Source organism: Lontra canadensis, unplaced genomic scaffold, assembly GCF_010015895.1.
Source record: "Lontra canadensis isolate GAN:19392208 unplaced genomic scaffold, GSC_riverotter_1.0 scaffold77, whole genome shotgun sequence".
Classification (NCBI taxonomy): domain Eukaryota; kingdom Metazoa; phylum Chordata; class Mammalia; order Carnivora; family Mustelidae; genus Lontra; species Lontra canadensis.
This window is the reverse complement of record NW_022631071.1, coordinates 8764620-8784396: the sequence shown is the minus strand read 5'-3', so window position 1 is coordinate 8784396 and position 19777 is coordinate 8764620. Positions and strand designations below refer to the sequence as shown.

The window sequence follows — 19777 nt, the reverse complement described above, 5'->3', positions numbered from 1 at the left end:
AATAACCAAATTATGGAAGTAGTCCAAGTGTCCATTGCAAATGAATGGATAATTAATATGTAGTATATATGTACCACGGAATATTATCCAGCCATATAAAAGAATGACAACTTGCCATTTACAACAACATGGATGGAAATAGAGAGTATTGTGCTAATTGAAATAAGTCAGTCAGAGAAAAACAAATACTATATTATTTCACTCAAAAGCTGAATTTAAGAAATAAAACAAAAAAGCAAAAGGAAAGAGAGAGCATGAGAGAGAGAGAGAGAAAAAGACCCCAAATCAGACTCAATTATAGGGAATAATAAACTGATGATTACCAGAGGGCATGTAGGTGGGGGTGAAGTAGGAGATGGGAATTAAAGAGTAAACTTCTCGTGATGAGTACTGAGTAATGTATAGAATTGTTGAATCACACCTGAAACTAATATAACACAGTATGTTAATTTTAATGGGATTAAAACAAAAAAAAATTAAAAGTTTAATTCTAAGTGACTGGCTTCCTGCTATTCAGTGTATATTTGAGATGCTTCTCCAGAGATCGGTTCTTAAGAGATGCAAAATTTTAACATTATGCAAAATATAAATAAATATAGGGGTGCCTGGGTGGCTCAATGGGTTAAGGCCTCTGCCTTCGGCTCAGGTCATGATCCCAGGGTCCTGGGATTGAGCCCCACATCGGGCTCTCTGCTTGGCAGGGAGCCTGCCTCCCCCTCTCTCTGCCTGCTTCTCTGCCTACTTGTGATCTCTGTCTGTGGAATAAATAAAATCTTTAAAAAAATAAATATAAATACACACACACACATATGTATATATATATATATAAAAGTTTCAGGTTAATCACCCCTGCCTCAAATATTTAATGTATTATAGGTAAATATATGTGATGCTAAGATTATTCACACTAGTTCTCCCCAGTAAGGTAATAGTTGATCACCTTTTCGTTATGTTAGGTTATTTTGTGTGTGACAAAATATACATAACATAAAATTTACCATTTAACCACTCTCAAATGTGAAATTCAGTGGCATTAAGTATGTTCACATTGTAGTGTCCAGATCTTTATTTATTTATTTATTTATTTATTTTGTCTCCTCAAACCAGAACTGTACTCATTAAACAAAAGATCACCATTTCTCCCTCACCTCAGTCACTGGCAACCACCATTTTATTTTCTGTTTCTATGAATTTGACAACTCTAGGTACCTCATAAAAGTGAAATCATGAGTAGTTATTCTTTTGTGACTGGTATATTTTACTTAGAGCATAATTCTTCAAAGTTCATCCATGTTATACCATTTGTCAGAATTTCCTTTCTTTTTAAAGCTAAACGATATTACATTATATGTACATACCATGTTTTATTTATTCATTCATTAGTGAACAATTGGGTTGTTTCCACCTTTTGGTTACTGTGAATATTGCTGCTATGAATTGTGCACATCATCAGCAACACTTATATTCTTTTTTGTTTTATTTTGTTTTTAATAGTTATCCCAATATATTTGAAGGAGTATCTCTTTGTGGATGAAATTTGAGTTTCCCTAATGATTATTCAAATAATTAAGTCAGTAAAAGAAAGACAAATACTATACAGTTTCACTCATATGTTGAATTTAAGAAACAAAACAAAGAAGCAAATGGAAAGATATTTCATATGATCTCTAATACATTATTTTATCACTGCAAAGAATATTGTTGGTGTTTTGCTAGAGATTGCACTGAATCTGTAGGTCAGTTGGGTGATATTGCCATCTTAACAAAATTGAGTCTTCTAATCCAGAAATATGAGGTATCTTTCTATTTATTGGTGCCTAGTTTCTTCTTTCCACTGCAGATGAATTTTACCTATTTTTCTTGCCTAATTGATCTTAGAGTTTCAGTAATATATTAAATAGAGGTGGTAAAATTGTCATCCTTATCTTGTTCCTTATCTTAAAGGAAAAGCCTTCAGTTTTCACCACTGAGTATCATCTTAGCCCTGTGTTTCCCATATAAGGCCTTTATTATGTTGATGCAGTTGTTTTTTTTTTTTTTCTATTCCTAATTTGGTCAGTGTTTTTGTCATAAAAATATGCTGGATTTTGTCATGTACTTTTATCTGCACCAGTTGAGATGCTCATGTGTCTTGCTCTCTCCTTCATGCTGTCAATATGTCATTTGATTGGTTTTTGGATAATCACCCTTGTATTCCAGGAATAAATCTCACTTTACTATGGTGTCTTATTATTTTAATAATGTTGCTGAATTGTTTCTTAGTATTATGTTGAAATTTTTTGCACCAGCATTCATTAAGGATTTTGGTCTATAGTTTTCTTACTGTGTCTTTGGCATTGATGTCAGTGTAATGCTTATCTTATAAAATAAACTTAGAAGAATTACTTCTTCAGTATTTTGAAGAAGATAAGAGGGATTGGTGTTAATTCTCTAAATGTTAGGAAGAATTAACTAATAGGCTCTCAGCTTTCCTTTGTTGCATACTTTTAATTATTTGTAGAGAGACCACATCTTCTTAAAATTATAGCAGTGCTCAGATTTTCTGTTTCATCATTGTTCAGTGGTAGTAGGTTGTGTATTTCTAAAAATGTGTCCATTTAATCAAGGTTATGCAAATTACTGGTGTGCAGTTGTTCATAACACTTTCTTTAAATTCTCATTTTTTTCTGTAAAATTGGCACTAATGCTCCCTCTTTTTCTGTTTTTGGATTAAGGAATTTCATGCAAAATTGTAGTTACTTGGGTACTTGATATTTTTTAATAATTATTTTATTTGAGTGTAGTTGACATACAATGTTATATTATTTTCAGGTGTAGAACATAGCAATTAAAGTTTACACATCGTGCTATGCTGACCACAAGTGTAGATACCATTACTATTACAATACTAATGCTATTTAATATTCTTGATTATATTCCTTATGGTGTTACTTTTATTCCCATGACATTCAGTCCATAACTGGATGTATTTACAATTATGACCGTTTTTTCATTATTCATTTTATCTTCGGTTCTACATATGAGTGAAATCATATGGTATTTGTCTTTCAGAGTTTGCCTTATTTCACTTAACATAATATAGTCCATCCTTGTTTTCACAAATGGCACAGTCTCATTCTTTCTTTCTTTTTCTTTTATTTTTTTTTTCTGGCTCCAAAATATTCGTGTGTGTGTTTGTGTGTGTGTATGTGTGTGTGTGTGTGTGTGTGTGTCTTCCTGATCCATTCATCTATTGGTGGAGACTTAGGTTGTTTCTATATTCTACTATTGCAAATAATTCTTCAATAAACATAGGGGCACATGTATCTTTTTGGATTAAGATTTCAATTTTCTTTGGGTAATTTCACCTTGTATTGGAATTACTGGATCATATGGTATTAATATTTTTAATTGTTGAGAAACTCCCATACTGGTTTCCACAGTGGCTGAACCAGTATACATTAACAACAATGTATCAGGTTCCTTTTCCTCCACATCCTCACCAACACATTACTTCTTGTCTTTTTTATTTTAGCCATTCTGACAGGTGTAAATGAGTTATTAAGATAACTGATTATGGTTTTTATTTCCGTTTCTCTGATGATTGCTGATGTTGAGCAACTTTTCAAGTCTCTGTTGAATATCTGAATGTCTTCTTTGGAAAATTGTCTATTCAGATGCTCTGCCCATTTTTAAATCAGATTGTTTACTTTTTTGTGTTGAGCTACATAACTTCTTGGTATATTTTGGATATTAACCCCTTATTATATACATCATTTGCAAATATCTTCTACTATTCAGTAGATTGTTTTGAGTTTTGTTGATGGTTTCCTTATCTATGAAAAAGCTCTTTTTTTAAAATTTTTATGTAGTCCAATAGTTTATTTTTTCCTCTGCTTCCCTTGCCTATGGAACCCAATTTAGAAAATGTCACTAAGGCTGATGTCCATGAAATTACTTCCTGTGTGCTTTTCTAGGAGTTTTATGGCTTCAGAGCTCACATTTATGTGTTTATTCCTTTTTGGGTTTTTTGGTGTGTGGCTTTAGAAAGTGGTCCAGTTTCACTCTTAAAACTACCTATGCAAAAAAAAAAAAAAAGTGGCTAGGCCACTTTTTTTTCACACCATTTCTTAAAGAGATATCTACCCTCCCTTGTATATTCTTGCTTTCATTGTCATAGCTTAATTGATCATATAACTGGATTTGTTTCTGAGTGCTCTTTCTTGTTCCACTGTTCCATGTGTGTATTTCTCTGCCACGACCATACTATTTTGATGACTACAGCTTTGTAGTGTATCTTAAATTCTGGAATTTTGTGATACCTACAACTTTCTCAAGACTGATTTGGCTAGTCAAGGTCTTTTATGGTTCTATACAAATTTTTGTGATTTTTTGTTCTAGTTCTGTAAAAAATTCTGTTGGTGCTTTTATAGGTATTGCATAGTCTGTGTATATCACTGTGGATAATATGGACATCCTAACAATATAATTTTTCCCAATCCATAAGCATGAAATATCTTTCCACTTGTCATGTAGCTTTCAATTTCTTTCATCACTGTTTTATAGTTTTCAGAGTACAGGTCTTTCATCTCTTTGATTAAATTTATTCTTAGGTATTTTATTCTTTTTGGTGCAGTTGTAAATGGAGTTTTTTTTCCTTAATTTCTTTTACTGCTAATTCATTATTAGTTTATGGAAATGCTACCGGTTATGGGGTATTAAATTTCTATCCTGCAACTTTGCTGAATTCATTTGTTACTTCTCGTAGTTTTTTTGGTGGAATCTTTATGTTTTCTCATGTACAGTATCATGTCATCAGAAAATAATGACAGTTTATTTTCCAATATGGATTCCTTCAGTTTCTCTTTCTGTTTTATTGCTGTACTTTTTTGAATAAAAAGTAGTGAAAATGGACATCTATGTATTTTTCCTTACAATAGAGGAAAAGCTCTCAGTTTTTCCCCATTAAGTTTAAGTGTTGTCACCATTGAGCAAGATGTTAGTTCTGTCTTTTTCATAGACAACCTTTAGTACACTGAGATATGTTCCCTCCAAATTAACTTTGGTGAAAGTTTTTTATTCTGAGCAGATGTTAAATTTTGTTAAATGCTTTTTCTGCATCTATTCAGGTGATTTATTTTTTAATTCCAGTACAGATAACATGCAGTGTTATATTAGGATCAAGTGTACAATATAGTGATTCAGAATTTCTATGCCTTATTCCATGCTCATCATGATAATTGTACTTGTAGTTCCCATCATCTATTTCATCTGTTATGACACACACATCCCCTCTGATGATCTTCAATTTGTTCTTAGTTAACAGTTAAAAGTCTGTTTTTGGGGGGTTCTCTTTTTCCTCTTTGGTCATTTGATTTGTTTCTTAAATTTCACATATAAGTGAAATCATATGGTGTTTGTCTTTCTCTGACTGACTTATGTCACTTGGCATTATACTTTCTAGACCCAGCTATGTGTTGCAAATAGCAAGATTTTTTTTTAATGGCTGGCAATATTCTAGTGTGTGTGTGTGAGTGTGTGTGTGTGTGTGTGTGTGTGTATAATGTTTGTCCATTCATCTGTTGATGGACTCTTGGGCTGCTTCCATAATTTGGTTATTATAAATAATGTTGCAGTAAAAGTAGGGGGAATATATATTTTAATTAGTTTTTTTGGCATTCTTTGCATAAATACCCAATAGTGGAACTTATGGATCATATAGTAGCTCTAGTATTAATTTTTTGAGGAACCTCCACACTGTTTTCCATAGTGGCTGCCCTAGTTTACATTCCCACCACCAGCACACAAGGGTGGCTTTCTCTCCACATCCTCACTAACACTGTTGTTACTTGTACTTTTGATTTTAGCCATTCTGACATGTGTGAAGTGATATCTCATTGTGGGTTTGATTCTCATTTCTCTCAGTATGAGTGATGTTGAGCATCCTTTCATGAATCTGTTGGTCATCTATATTTCTTCTTTTGAAAAATGTCTATTCATGTCTTCTGTCCATTTTTTATTGGAAAACATACTTAGGAAAATGTTGCTACAGCCCATGTCACAGAAATTAATTCTAGTGTTCTCTTTGATAATTTTCTAGTTTCAGGTCTCATATTTAGGTCCTTAATCTATTTTGAGATTATTTTTGTGCATAAGGAAGTTGTCCAGTCACTTTTTAAAAAATATTTTATTTATTTATTTGACAGAGATCACAAGTGGGCAGAGAGGCAGGAAGAGAGGGGAGGGGAAGCTGGCTCCCTGCTGAGCAGAGACAGCCCCCACCCCGATGTGGGGCTCAATCCCAGGACCCTGGAATCATGACCTGAGCCAAAGGCAGAGGCTTTAACCCACTGAGCCATGCAGGGACCCCATCCAGTCATGTTTTTTAGCACATAGCTCTCAGTTTTCCCAACACCATTTGTTGAAAATGCTGTCTTTTCTCCATTGCATATTCCTGCCTCTTTTGTTGAAACATTAATTAACCATATAACTATGGTCTTATTGCTGGGATCCCTATTCTGTTCTATTGATATATGTGTTCATTTTGTGCCAGTACCACAGTTTTGAATACTATAGCTTTGTAGTAAATCTGGAATCATGAAACCCACAGCTTTAGTTTTCTTTTTCAAAATTTATTTGCTTATTGGGTCTTTTGTTGGTTCCATATACATTTGAGAACTATTTGTTCTAGTTCTATGAAAAATTGTACTTTTTAAGGGATTGCATTGAATCTGTAGATTGCTTTAAATACCATGGAAATTTCAACAGTATTTGATCCTCCAACACATGAGCTTGGGAAAAATTTTTCATTTTTTTTTGTGTTGTGTTTATTTCATCATTGTTTCATAGTTTTCAGAGTACAGATCTTTCATCACTTTAGGTAAGTTTACTTCAAGTTATTGTATTGTTTTTGATACAATTGTAAATAGGACTTTTTCTTAATTTCTATTTCCCCTGGGGTGCCTGGGTGGCTCAGTGGTTTAAGCCTCTGCCTTCAGCTCAGGTCATGATCTCAGGGTCCTGGGATCGAGCCCCACGTCTGGCTCTCTGCTCAGCAGGGAGCCGGCTTCCCCCTCTGTCTGCCTGCTTCCTCCTCTCTCTGCCTGCTTCTCTGCCTACTTGTGATCTCTCTCTCTGTGAAATAAATAAATAAAATCTTAAAAAAAAATTCTGTTTCCCCTACTTTGTTATGGATATAAATAAATGGAATGGATATCTGTATATTGATTTTGAATCCTGAAACCTTACTGAATTTATCCATTCTAGTAGTTTTTTGGCCGAGTCTTTAGTGTTTTCTATACATAGCATCAGGTCATCTGCAAATATAGCTCCTCTAGATGTAAGGTTAGGTTAGTTGTTTGGGATTTTTCTTGCTTCTTGAAGTAACCCTTTATTGATATAAACTTTCCTCTTAGAACAGATTTTGGTACATTCCAATGATTTGGGGACATTGTATTTTCATTTTCATTTGTCTCCATATATTTTTGGCTCACTCTTTGATTTCTTGGTTGGCCCATTCATTGTTTAGTAGCACATATTCAACCTCTATGAATTTGCATTCTTTCTAGACTTTTTCTTGTAGTTCATTTCTAATATCATAGCATTGCTATTGGAAAATATGCATGGTATAACTTCAACCTGTGGTCTATTCTAGAAAATATTCCTCATGCATTTAAAAATGTATATTCTGCTATTTTAGGATGAAATGTTCTGAATATACCTGTTAAATCCATCTTGTCCAGTTTGCCATTCAATGCCACTGTTTCCTTGTTGATTTTGTTTTAATGATCTATTGACGTAAGTGAGGCATTACATTCCCCTACCATTATTGTATCATATCAATTTCTTCTCTTATGTTTGTTTTTAACTATTTCATTTATTTGGTTAGTCTTGTGTTGGATGTATAAATATTTACAATTGTTATATTTTCTCGTTTGACTGTTGGCAATTTTGTAGTGTCCACGTGTATCTTATTACAGTCTTTATTTCAAAATGTATTTTGTCTGATATAAATATTGTAACACCAGTTTTCTTTTCATATCTACTTTCATGATAAATTCTTCTCCATCCCTTCACTTTCAATCTGCATTTGTCTTTGGGTCTAAAATCAATCTGTTTTAGGGAGCATATTGATGAGTCCTGCTTTTTTCTCCATTTGATCACACTATATCTTTTGTTTGGAGTGTTTCACCCATTTACATTCAAAGTAATTACTGGCAGGCTTGTACTTACTATATTTTCTTACTTGTTTTATGGTTGTTTTTGTAGGCTTTTTAGAAAATTTTTATTTATCTTTAAAATGTCTTTTCAGTGTTCCAGAATTCATTGTTTATGCACCATACCCAGTGCTCCATTCTATACATGCCCTCCATAATACCCACCACCAGGTTCCCCCAACCTCCCACCTCCCACCGCTCAAAACCACAGTCTCTCATGGTTCATCTCCCCCTCCAATTTCCTCCAAATCCTTTCTCCTCTCCATCTCCCCATGTCTTCCGTGTTATTCCTTATGCTCCACAAATGAGCAAAACCATATGATAATTGACTGTTTCTGCTTGGCTTATTTCACTCAGCATAATATCTTCCAGTCTCGTCCACGTTGATGCAAAAGTTGGGTATTCATCCGTTCTAATGGAGGCATAATACTCCGTAGTGTATATGGACCACATCTTTCTTATCCATTCATCTGCTGAAGGGCATCTTTGTTCTTGCCACAGTTCAGTGACTGTGGCCATCGTTGTTATGAACATTGGGGTACAGATGGCCCTTCCTTTCACTATATCTATATCTTTGGGGTAAATACTCAGTAATGCAACTGCAGGTCATACAGAAGCTCTATTTTTATTTTCTTGGGGAATCACACTGTTTTCCAAAGTGGCTGCACCAACGTGCATTCCCACCAACACTGTAAGAGGGTTCCCCTTTCTCCACATCCTCTCCAACACACATTGTTTCCTCTCTCGTTAATTTTGGCTATTCTAACTGGTGTAAAGTGGTACCTCAATGTGGTTTTCATTTGAATCTCCATGAAGGCTAGTGATGATGAACACTTTTTCATGTGTCTGATAGCCATTTGTATGTCTTCCTTGGAGAAGACATCTGTTCATGTCTTCTGCCCATTTTTTGACATGAATATCTGTTTTGTGTGTGTTGAGTTTGAGGAGTTCTTTATAGATCCTGGATATCAGTCCTTTGTCTGTATTGTCATTTGTGAATATCTTCTCCCATTTCATGGGTTGCCTCTTAGTTTTGTTGACTGTTTCCTTTGCTGTGCAGAACCTTTTGATCTCGATGAAGTGCCCAAAATTCATTTTTGCTTTTGGTTCCTTTGACTTTGGAGATATATCTTGAAAGAAGTTGTTGTGGCTGATATCAGAGGTTAGTGCCTGTGTTCTCCTCTAGGATTCTGATTCCTGACTCATGTTGAGGTCTTTTATCCTTTTTGAGATCATCTTTGTGTATGGTGCAAGACAATGGTTGAGTTTCATTCTTCTACACATAGCTGTCCAATTTTCCCAGCACCATTTATTGAAGAGACTGTCTTTTTTCCACTGTATATTTTTTCCTACTTTGTCGAAGATTATTTGACCATAGAGTTGAGGGTCCATATCTGGACTTTCTACTCTGTTTCGCTAGTCTATGTGTCTGTTTTCATGCCAGTATCATGCTGTCTTGGTGATCACAGCTTTGTAGTAAAGCTTGAAATCAGGCAATGTGATGTCCACAGTTTTGTTTTCGTTTTTAACATTTCCTTGGCAATTCAGGGTCTCTTCTGATTCCATACAAATTTTAGGATTGTTTGTTATAGCTCTTTGAAAAATGTTGTTGGAGTTTTGATCAGAATGGCATTGAAAGTATAGATTGTTCTAGGCAGTAGAGAAATTTTAATAATGTTTATTCTTCCAATCCATGAGCATGGAATTGTCTTCCATCTTTTTATATCTTCTTCAATTTCTTTCATGAGTGTTCTGTAGTTCCTCGAGTACAGATCCTTTACCTCTTTGGTTAGGTTTATTCCCAGGTATCTTATGGTTCTTGGTGCTATAGTAAAGGGAATTGATTCTCTAATTTCCCTTTCTGTATTTTCATTCTTAGTGCATAAGAAAGCAACTGATTTCTGTACATTGATTTTATGTTCTGCCACATTACTGAATTGCTGAATGAGTTCTAGCATTTTGGGTGTGGAGTCTTTTGGGTTTTCCATATAAAGTATCATGTCATCTGTGAAGAGAGAGAATTTGACTTCTTCATTGTCAATTTGACCTTTTATTTCTCTTTGTTGTCTGATTGCTCTTGCTAGTACTTCTAATACTATGTTGAACAAGAGTTGTGAGAGTGGTTATCCTTGTCATGTTTCTTATCTCAAAGGGAAGGCTGTCAGCTTTTCCCCATTGAAAATGATATTCACTGTGGATTTTTCATAGATGGATTTTATGGTCCTCTATCCCTATACTCTGAAGAGTTTTAATCAGAAAACGATGCCTTATTTTGTCAAATTTTTTTTCTGCATTACCACTCTCAGCAATAGACAGATCATCTAAGCCGAAATAAACAAAGAAACAAGAGCTTTGAATAACACATTGGACCAGATGGACCTCATACATATATACAGAGCATTCCACCATAAAATAACAGAGTACTCATTATTCTCAAGGACACATGGAACCTTCTCCAGAATAGACCACATACTGGGTCACAAATCAGGTCTCAACTGGTACCAAAAGATTGATATCATTCTCTACATATTCTCAGACCACAATGCTTTGGAGCTGGAACTCAATCACAAGAAAAAGTTGGAAGAAATTCAAACACTTGGAAGCTAAAGATTATCCTGCTCAAGAATGTTTGGATCAACCAGGAAATCAAAGAAGAACTTAAACAATTCATGGAAACCACTGATAATGATGAAACATTGGTCCAAAACCTATGGGATAGGTCAAAGGCTGTCCTAAGAGGGAAATGCATAGCCATCCAAGCCTCACTCAAACAAATAGAAACATCCTGACTACACAAACTCTCTTTACACCTTAAAGAACTTGAGAATCAAAAAAAAATTGAGCCTGCCCCACACACAAGAAGAGCAATAATTAAGGTTAGAGCAGATCAATGAGTTAGAAACCAGATATACAGTGGAACATATCAATGAAATTAGAAATTGGCCCCTAGAAAGAATTAATAAGGTTGTTAAACATCTGACCAGACTCATCCAAAAGAAGAGAAGGGACCCAAATTAATAAAATTATGAATGAAAGGGGAAAGATAGTGACTCTATCTCTCTATCTTCTGACCCTATCATAAATTATTATCAAGAGCTCTATGCCAAAAAGTTAAGAAACCTAGAAGAAATGGATGCATTCCTGGAAACCTATAAACTTTCAAGACTAAAACAGGAAGAAATTGACAACATTTACAGACCAATAACCAGTAACAAGATTGAAGCAGTGATCAAAAACTTCCCAAAAAACAAGAGTCCCAGACTGGATGGATTCCCTGGGAAATTCTACTAAACATTCAAAGAAGAAATAACACCTATTCTCCTGAAGCTGTTTCAAAAAATTGAAGCAGAAGGAAAACTTCCAGATTATTTCTATGAAGCCAGCATTAACCTTGATCCCCAAACCAGGCAAAGACCCCACCGAAAAGAAGAATTTCCGACCAATATCCCTGATGAATATGGATGTCAAGATTCTCAATAAGATCCTAGCTAATAGGATCCAACAGTACATTAAAAGATTATCCACCATGAACACATGGGATGTATGCCTGGGGTGGAAGGGTGGTTCAACATTCACAAATCAACCAATGTGATAGAACAAATCAATAAGAGAAGAGAGAAGAACCACATGGTCCTCTCAATTGACGTGGAAAAAAGCATCTGACAAAATAAAGCATAGTTCCTGATTGAAACCCTTCAGAGTATAGGCATAGAGGGAACATTCCTTGACTTCATAAAATCCATCTAAGAAAAACCCGCAGTGAATATCATGTTCAATGGGGAAAAGCTGACAGCCTTTCCTTTGAGATCAGGAACATGACAAGGATGCCCACTCTTGCCACTGTTGTTCAACATAGTACTAGAAGTCCTAACGACAGCAATCAGACAACCAAGAGGAATAAAAGGCATTCAAATTGGCAAAGAAGAAGTTAAACTCTCTTTTTTGCAGATGACTTGGTAGTTTATGTGGAAAACTTGAAAGGCTCTAGCTCCAAATTATTAGAACTCATATAGCAATTCAGTCATGTGGCAGGATATAAAATCAATGAACAGAAATCATTTCCTTTCTTATGCACTAATAATGAAACTGTAGAAAGGGAAATTAGAGGATTGATTTAATTTACAATAACACAAAACCTTTAAGATACTTTGTAATAAACCTATCCAAAGAGGTAAAGGATCTATACTTGAGGAACTACAGAACACTCATGAAAGCAATAGAAGATACAGAAAGATGAAAAAAAATTCCATGCTCATGGATCAGAAGACTAAACAGTATTAAAATGTCTGTGCTGCCCAGAGAGATCTATACTTTCTACACCATCCCAATCAAAATACCACGAGCATTTTTCAAAGTGCTGGAACAATCCTAAAATTCGTATGGAAGCAGAAAAAACCTGAATTGCCAAGGAAATTTTGAAAAAATAAAAACAAAGCTTGGGGGCATCACACTGCCTGATTTCAAGCTTTATTACAAAGCTGTTATCACCAAGACCGCACAAAAACACAAACAGAGAAATTGGAACAAAAATAGACAATTGCCACAAAAACAAACACATGGACCAATGGAACAGATTAGAGATCCCAGATATGGACCCTCAACTCTATGGTCAAATAATCTTGAATGAAGCTGGAAAAAATATCCAGTGATAAAAATACAGTCTCTTCAATAAATGGTGCTGGGGGGTGCCTGGGTGGCTCAGTGGGTTAAGCCTCTGCCTTCGGCTCAGGTCATGATCTCAGGGTTCGGGGATTGAGTCCCGCATCAGGCTCTCTGCTCAGTGGGGAGCCTGCTTCCCTTCCTCTCTCTCTGCCTGCCTCTCTGCCTACTTGTGATCTCTCTCTGTCAAATAAATAAATAAAATCTTAAAAAAAATAAAAAAAAATTTAAAAAATTAAAAAAAATGGTGCTGGGAAAATTGGAAAGCTGCATACAGAAGAATGAAACCTGAGCATTCTCTTACACCATACACAAAGATAAACTAAAAATGGATGAAAGACCTCAGTGTCAGACATGAATCTATCAAAATCCTAGAGAAGAACATAAGCAGTAAACTCTTCGTCATCAGCCACAACAACTTCTTTCCAGACATGGCTCTGAAGGCAAAAGAAACAAAAGTGGAAATGAACTTTTGGGACTTCATCAAGATAAAAAGCTTCTGCACAACAAAGAAAATAGTCAACAAAACTGAGGTAACACATGGAATGGGAGAAATTTTCAAATGGCACTGCAGGCAAAGGGCTGATATCCAAGATTTATAAAGAACTTCTCATTCTCGACACCCAAAACAAACAAACAAACAAACAAAAAACAAATAATCAAGTCCGAAAAAACAGACAGAACACATGAGCAGACTCTTCTCAAAGAAGATATACAAGTGGCCAACAGACACACGAAGTGTTCATCATCTTTAGCCATCAGGGAAATTCTAATCAAAACCACATTGAGATACCACCTTACACTGGTTAGAATGGCAAAAATTAACAAAGCAAGAAACAACAAATGTTGGAGAGGATGTGGAGAAAGGTCAACCCTCTTACCCTGTTGGTGGGAATACAAGCTCATGGAGCCGCTTTGAAAAACAGTGTGGAGATTCCCCCCAAAATTTAAAAATAGAGCTACCCTAAGATCTGGGAATTGTACTACTGTGTATTTACCCCAAAGATACAGATGTAGTGAAAAGAAGAGCTATATGCACCCCAATATACATAGCAGCAACATCCACAATAGACAAATTGTCGAAGGAGCTGAGGTGTTCTTCAACAGATGAATGGATAAAGAAGATATAGTCCATATATACAATGGAATATTACTCAGTCATCAGAAAGGATGAATGCCCAACTTTTGCATCCACATGGACAGGATTGGAGGAGATTATGATAAGTGAAATAAGCCAAGCAGAGAAAGTCAATTATCATATAGTTTCACTTAGTTGTGGAACATAAGGAATAGCACAGAGGACATTAGGAGAAAGAAGAGAAAATGAAGGAGAGAATAATCTGTGTGTGGGAGGGGGGGACAAACCATGAGAGACTGTGGACTCAAAGGAACAAACCGAGGGTTTGAGAGGAATGGAGCTGGGGGGATGGGTTGGCCTGGTGGTGGGTATTAAGGAGGGCATGTATTTCATGGATCACTGAGTGTGTATACGTAAACAATGGATTTGGGAACACTACACCAAAAACTAATGATGTATTGTATGGTGACTAACATAACATAATAAAAAATTTAAAAGTCTCATTCAATTATTTAAGTTAGTAATTTAAATGTTTCTAAAATCATCACATAAACATGTTAATTTGGTGATTATTTGTATAATCTTGAGGAGAAAATTGAGGCAAAGTAGTCAAGCAAATTATTCCTAATTTCTCTAAATGTAGGAATAAGTCCATGGCTAATTCTCTTTAGGCTCCATTTTGTTTATACTAAAATATATATACTTATATTCAAAGTAAGGAGAGAGAGAAAAACAAATTTTAAAAGGAAAAGACATAATGCTATTTTAATTTGACTGAATTCTCTTTCATTTAGCTTACAGAAAAGGTTTGGGAATAAGGAGTTAACATCAGATTAAAATGGAAAAAAATCATCATGTGAAAATAAATTGGAACACTCATGGGGAGAAAGATAGGATAAGACTGTCATTTTAACTACAAATAGTACTAAAACCAGGGTACTACATTCTACAAAACAAGAAGGCAATTATATTTAAATTTACTTGAAATGTGAGCTCTCCTATGAACAAGATAAGGCATCTCACAAAAAAAAAAAAAGATAAATAAAGAATAAGAGAAAAACAAAAGCTCTCCAACCAGCATACTAAAAGAGAGATGGGGCATTTTCCTCATAATGATAAGATGACAATATGTGAAATTTCCTCATAAAGAATCTGAGTACTAATCAAAGGATGCACAGTATTTTGGAAATGAAATACATTTTTTATATACTTTAAGTGATGTCTTGTTGAAATGAATTTTGTCATGTACTTATTTTTAACATTTATTAGTCAGACTAAATTTTAATATTTATAAGGTGTTTTTAATTCCTTATATTGGATAAGTATACATTTTATTAATGTCTATTATTTTTAATATTATTTGACTTCCCTTTTTAATTGTCATCCTAAACTTCTTAAGGTATGATCCAAAAAATGATTCATGGTCAACTGTGGCACCTCTGAATGTTCCCCGAGATGCTGTTGCTGTATGTCCCCTTGGAGATAAACTCTATGTGGTTGGAGGATATGATGGACATACTTATTTGAACACTGTTGAGTCATATGATGCACAGAAAGATGAATGGCAAGAGGTACTGTCTTTTAGTGAAATTTTCAGTATTTGCTTTCTCTGTACTATAGAATACTAGTTAGTTGATCTAATTTGTCATTGGCAGGATTCATCAGTACTTCTGGGAAAGGGAACAGAACATTCTCTTGGCTTTATGGACTCATTCATTTGATAGAAAAGTGAATCTAAATCAATAATTCAAAAGCTTTACTCAAGTGAATACAAGTCAATAAATTTGAAAGCCTTACTCTGGCCAACTTTCTAAGTATGTATTATGACTTGAGAACCAAAGTGCAAAGTCCTCATTAAGAAATATCTGCCCCTCTTATTGGTTGTTGACCAGAGGAAATTTTTTTAAGTCCTGTTTTATAGAGATTGTATAAACTACAACACTCTTCATTCTTTTTTTTAATTTTTTTAAATTTATTTTCAGCGTAACAGTATTCATTGTTTTTTGCACCACACCCAGTGCTCCATGCAATCCGTGCCCTCTCCAATACCCACCACCTGGGTCCCCCAACCTCCCACTCCTGCCCCTTCAAAACCCTCAGATTGTTTTTCAGAGTCCATAGTCTCTCATTGTTCACCTCCCCTTCCAATTTCCCTCAACTCCCTTCTCCTCTCCATCTCCCTTTGTCCTCCATGCTATTTGTTATGCTTCACAAATAAGTGAAACCATATGATAATTGACTTTCTCTGCTTGACTTATTTCACTCAGCATAATCTCTTCCAGTCCTGCCCATGTTGCTACAAAAGTTGGGTATTCATTATTTCTGATGGAGGCATAATACTCCATAGTGTATATGTACCTCTTCATTCTTAATTAGTCATTAAAGGAATTTAGTGAACAATGAGACACTGGAATTAAACCCTCTCAAAAATGCTGGGCATCTAACAGAAGAAATTCTAAGGAAAGTAACAGAAGAAGCCCTGAAAGGACTTCTTGGGGATGCTAAAGGGAAACTTGATGCTTTTGATATTTTTTTTCTAGTGATAACTCTGAATTTATTCTAAAATATTTAATGGTGTTCTGTTAATTAAATTAAGGCTTAATTAAAAAATAATAAAATATAAATATTTTATTATTTTAATATAAATTATTTTAATATAAATTAAAAAATAATAAAATAAAACTCCTCATAATTTCCATGAACAGGCAAACATTGTATTTTGTCTCTAAGTTCACCTACCTTTATACTGACTTCATGCTGCTCTATATTCCACACGGTAAATTGGTTACTGTTCTAAATAAATATATGTTAATATAATACCAACTGACGATGGCTTTCTATCTCTTCCCTCCAACAATTTGATTTATTAAGACCCTCAGAAACACCCCAATTCTGTTATGTTGGTAGCTTCTTACTTTATCAGTGCTTAGGACCAGCTAGGAAGGGAAGGGAAGGAAATAAATTAACAAGAATTTGTTAAGTCAAAAATTCAATATCAAAATGTTTGCTAAAGCAATGGCCATGGTCGCCAAACTGTGGAAAGAACCAAGATGCCCTTCAATGGATGAATGGATAAGGAAGATGTGGTCCATATACACTATGGAGTATTATGCCTCCATCAGAAAGGATGAATACCCAACTTTTGTAGCAACATGGACAGGACTGGAAGAGATTATGCTGAGTGAAATAAGTCAAGCACAGAGTCAATTATCATATGGTTTCACTTACTTGTGGAGCATAACAAATAACATGGAGGACATGGGGAGATGGAGAGGAGAAGGGAGTTGAGGGAAATTGGAAGGGGAGGTGAAACATGAGAGACTATGGACTCTGAAAAACAACCTGGGGGTCTTAAAGGGGCGGGGGGTGGGAGGTTGGGGGAACAAGGTGCTGGGTATTAGGGAGGGAACGGATTGCATGGAGCACTGGGTGTGGTGTAAAAACAGTGAATACTGTTGCACTGAAAAGAAATTTAAAAAAAAAAGAATAAAATCTTAAAAAAAAAATGTTTGCTAAGCTTGTGAAATTTAGTTTTCTGAAAATTGCAGACCAATAGGTTAAGAGACCTAGATTCTATTCCTGGCTTCTTACTGTTTCATTGTGTGACCTGGGAAAAGAGTGAAAGTGAACTAACAAATAATGGATATATAAACTCTATCTGCAAAATTATCTTTATTCATTATCTCACTTAAACTTAATAAAAACCTTGAAGGATTTCAAGCTGATAATTTTAGCTATAGTTTTTATTATTAGCTGTAGTTTTTCAAGTGAGGAAATTATCAATGAAAATCACCTGCTTCTCAGACTCAGCTCTATTTAATTTAAATAATATGTTATTTCTGCCACACTGGACAGTTATCTGGACTACATTTTCCCTCTTTATACCAGGTGAAGATTGGACCAGAACAGCTAAAGACTTGTTTACCTCCAACATGATATATGATATATATTATGCTGAAGACAGAGTTCATTAAGATAGTATTTCTTTCCTTGTTTTTGTTTTGTTTTGTTGTTTTTCTGTGTTAGGAAGTTCCTGTCAACATTGGAAGAGCTGGAGCATGTGTTGTGGTGGTGAAGCTGCCATAAAGCTATCTTTATCAATAGGAGGGAAACTGGACATTTCACGAAATGGATTAGGAGGAAGAGAAGAAGGAATGTGTTCTTTCCTTTGATTAGTAATCAAACATGAACATTGTTGCATTCTTTTAATATGTAGTTATAATTGCTCTCATTTGTGAAGTCAAAACAAGTTTTCCAACATGAATTACATATAGGTGTTAAATATATGTGTTGTTGCAGCTGATACTGTAAGTGGAAATCAAATAGTCTAGGTTTAACCTCATTACTAAACATTTTAAGGGAAATCAGTAGTGGCCAACATATGAAAAACTATGAAAACATTGGTATTTTTTTAACTTAAGAATATGAGAAGTTAAAAGCTTTTTATATTTCAAAACACAAAATATATTCTATTTTCTGAAATACAATATAAAAGAGAATATCTAAAGCTTAAAATATGAAGTCTGATTTCCAGTAAGACATCATTCTTTTATTCAAAAACACCCCAAATAGCTAAATAATACCTCATTTACCAACAAGAAGGCTGTTTACAGGGTTAGGGCTAAAAAATAACTTATGTTATTTTTTATTTTATTCTGATCACTGTATGTTGAAATTTTCAGACTTACTCTTTTACAGCACCATCTTTCAAAGCACACATACAGATTCAGTATTTTTAACATATTATCTTATTAAACTTCTTACTAGTAAAATATTGTAATTTCATATACAATCTATATAATAAAATAGTAAATATCATATTGATACAAACTATGACCTCAGCTTTAAAGTGTCAGGGCCTCGCTTATTTAGGAAGTAGTACTCTCAAACATTTCCTTGAACTCTGTAAAGAACTATTATTAAATTAAAGAAATTTTCAAAAAAATTCTCAAAGAACAGGAATATTGAGAAGGCACCAAATTGTTCAATGTCCATGGTTAATTCTATAATTATATTTTAGGTACCAATACATTGTTTCTGTTAATATTATATTCATCCAGAAAAAAATGTTAAGGATATATGCAGTACAAAAATACTTACAAAATTAAAAAAAAATAGCTAGTTGGGTAGTATCTTACCTTTAAATATCTACTTCCATTTATCCTACTATAGCAATATTTAAGATAAAATGTTGAAAAAGAAACTTCTACATGAAAGTAACTTTTCAAGTAAACATGTGATTTTAGAATTTATGCAATGTTCTTTTTAAAAAGCTTCGTATTGTAGTATGTGAAACCAACAAAAAAAACCCCAGAGAGATGCTTATAACATGTGCTACTACCTTTTAGGTTTTAAAAAAGAGCAACATAACTTGTACAAAAATATCTGTATTTTGACAAAATGAATTTAAATAAAATCTATTTCCTCTGGTTATAGTGTGATTTTAGATTATGCTAAGCACAATTTAAATTCAATTTTTATGTTTGTTGTCCCAATAAGTTAAAATATTTAAACACACAAAAAAATTTCCCTCCTTTGTTTCTTATTACTGCTATTGTCTTTAATGATAAATAGAGGTCTGTGCACATCTTCAGTTCTAGGGTTGTAGAGATGGAGGCATAGAAAATGCTGTAAAAAATAAACACACACATAGCTCTATTGAGTTGTTAAATTCATCTTATTCAAATCCGTGTAGAAGTAGACTTATGTAACTTTTATCCTTAAAGCACAGTCTGGCCTGTCAAGTTAAATTGGAGGATGAGCCAATGGAAAGGAAAGAACAAAGGATCTATCAGACCTATCACAGCCCAGTTTGCCAATGCTCCAGTCACTGCTAGATGGCACC

General features: G+C 34.4%; 1 protein-coding gene across 1 annotated transcript in view; it reads left to right on the top strand.

Annotated features, from left to right (window-relative positions):
• The window catches only part of LOC116881770 (kelch-like protein 4), a 48745-nt gene extending 30660 nt beyond the window's left edge, over positions 1–18085 (top strand). Inside the window, exons 9-10 of the mRNA XM_032881811.1 lie at positions 15332–15503; positions 17959–18085. Coding sequence (XP_032737702.1) covers positions 15332–15503; positions 17959–18018 — 232 coding nt within the window. The 3' untranslated portion in view covers positions 18019–18085. The remainder of the gene's footprint in view (positions 1–15331; positions 15504–17958) is intronic.
• The last annotated feature ends 1692 nt before the right edge of the window (positions 18086–19777 follow it).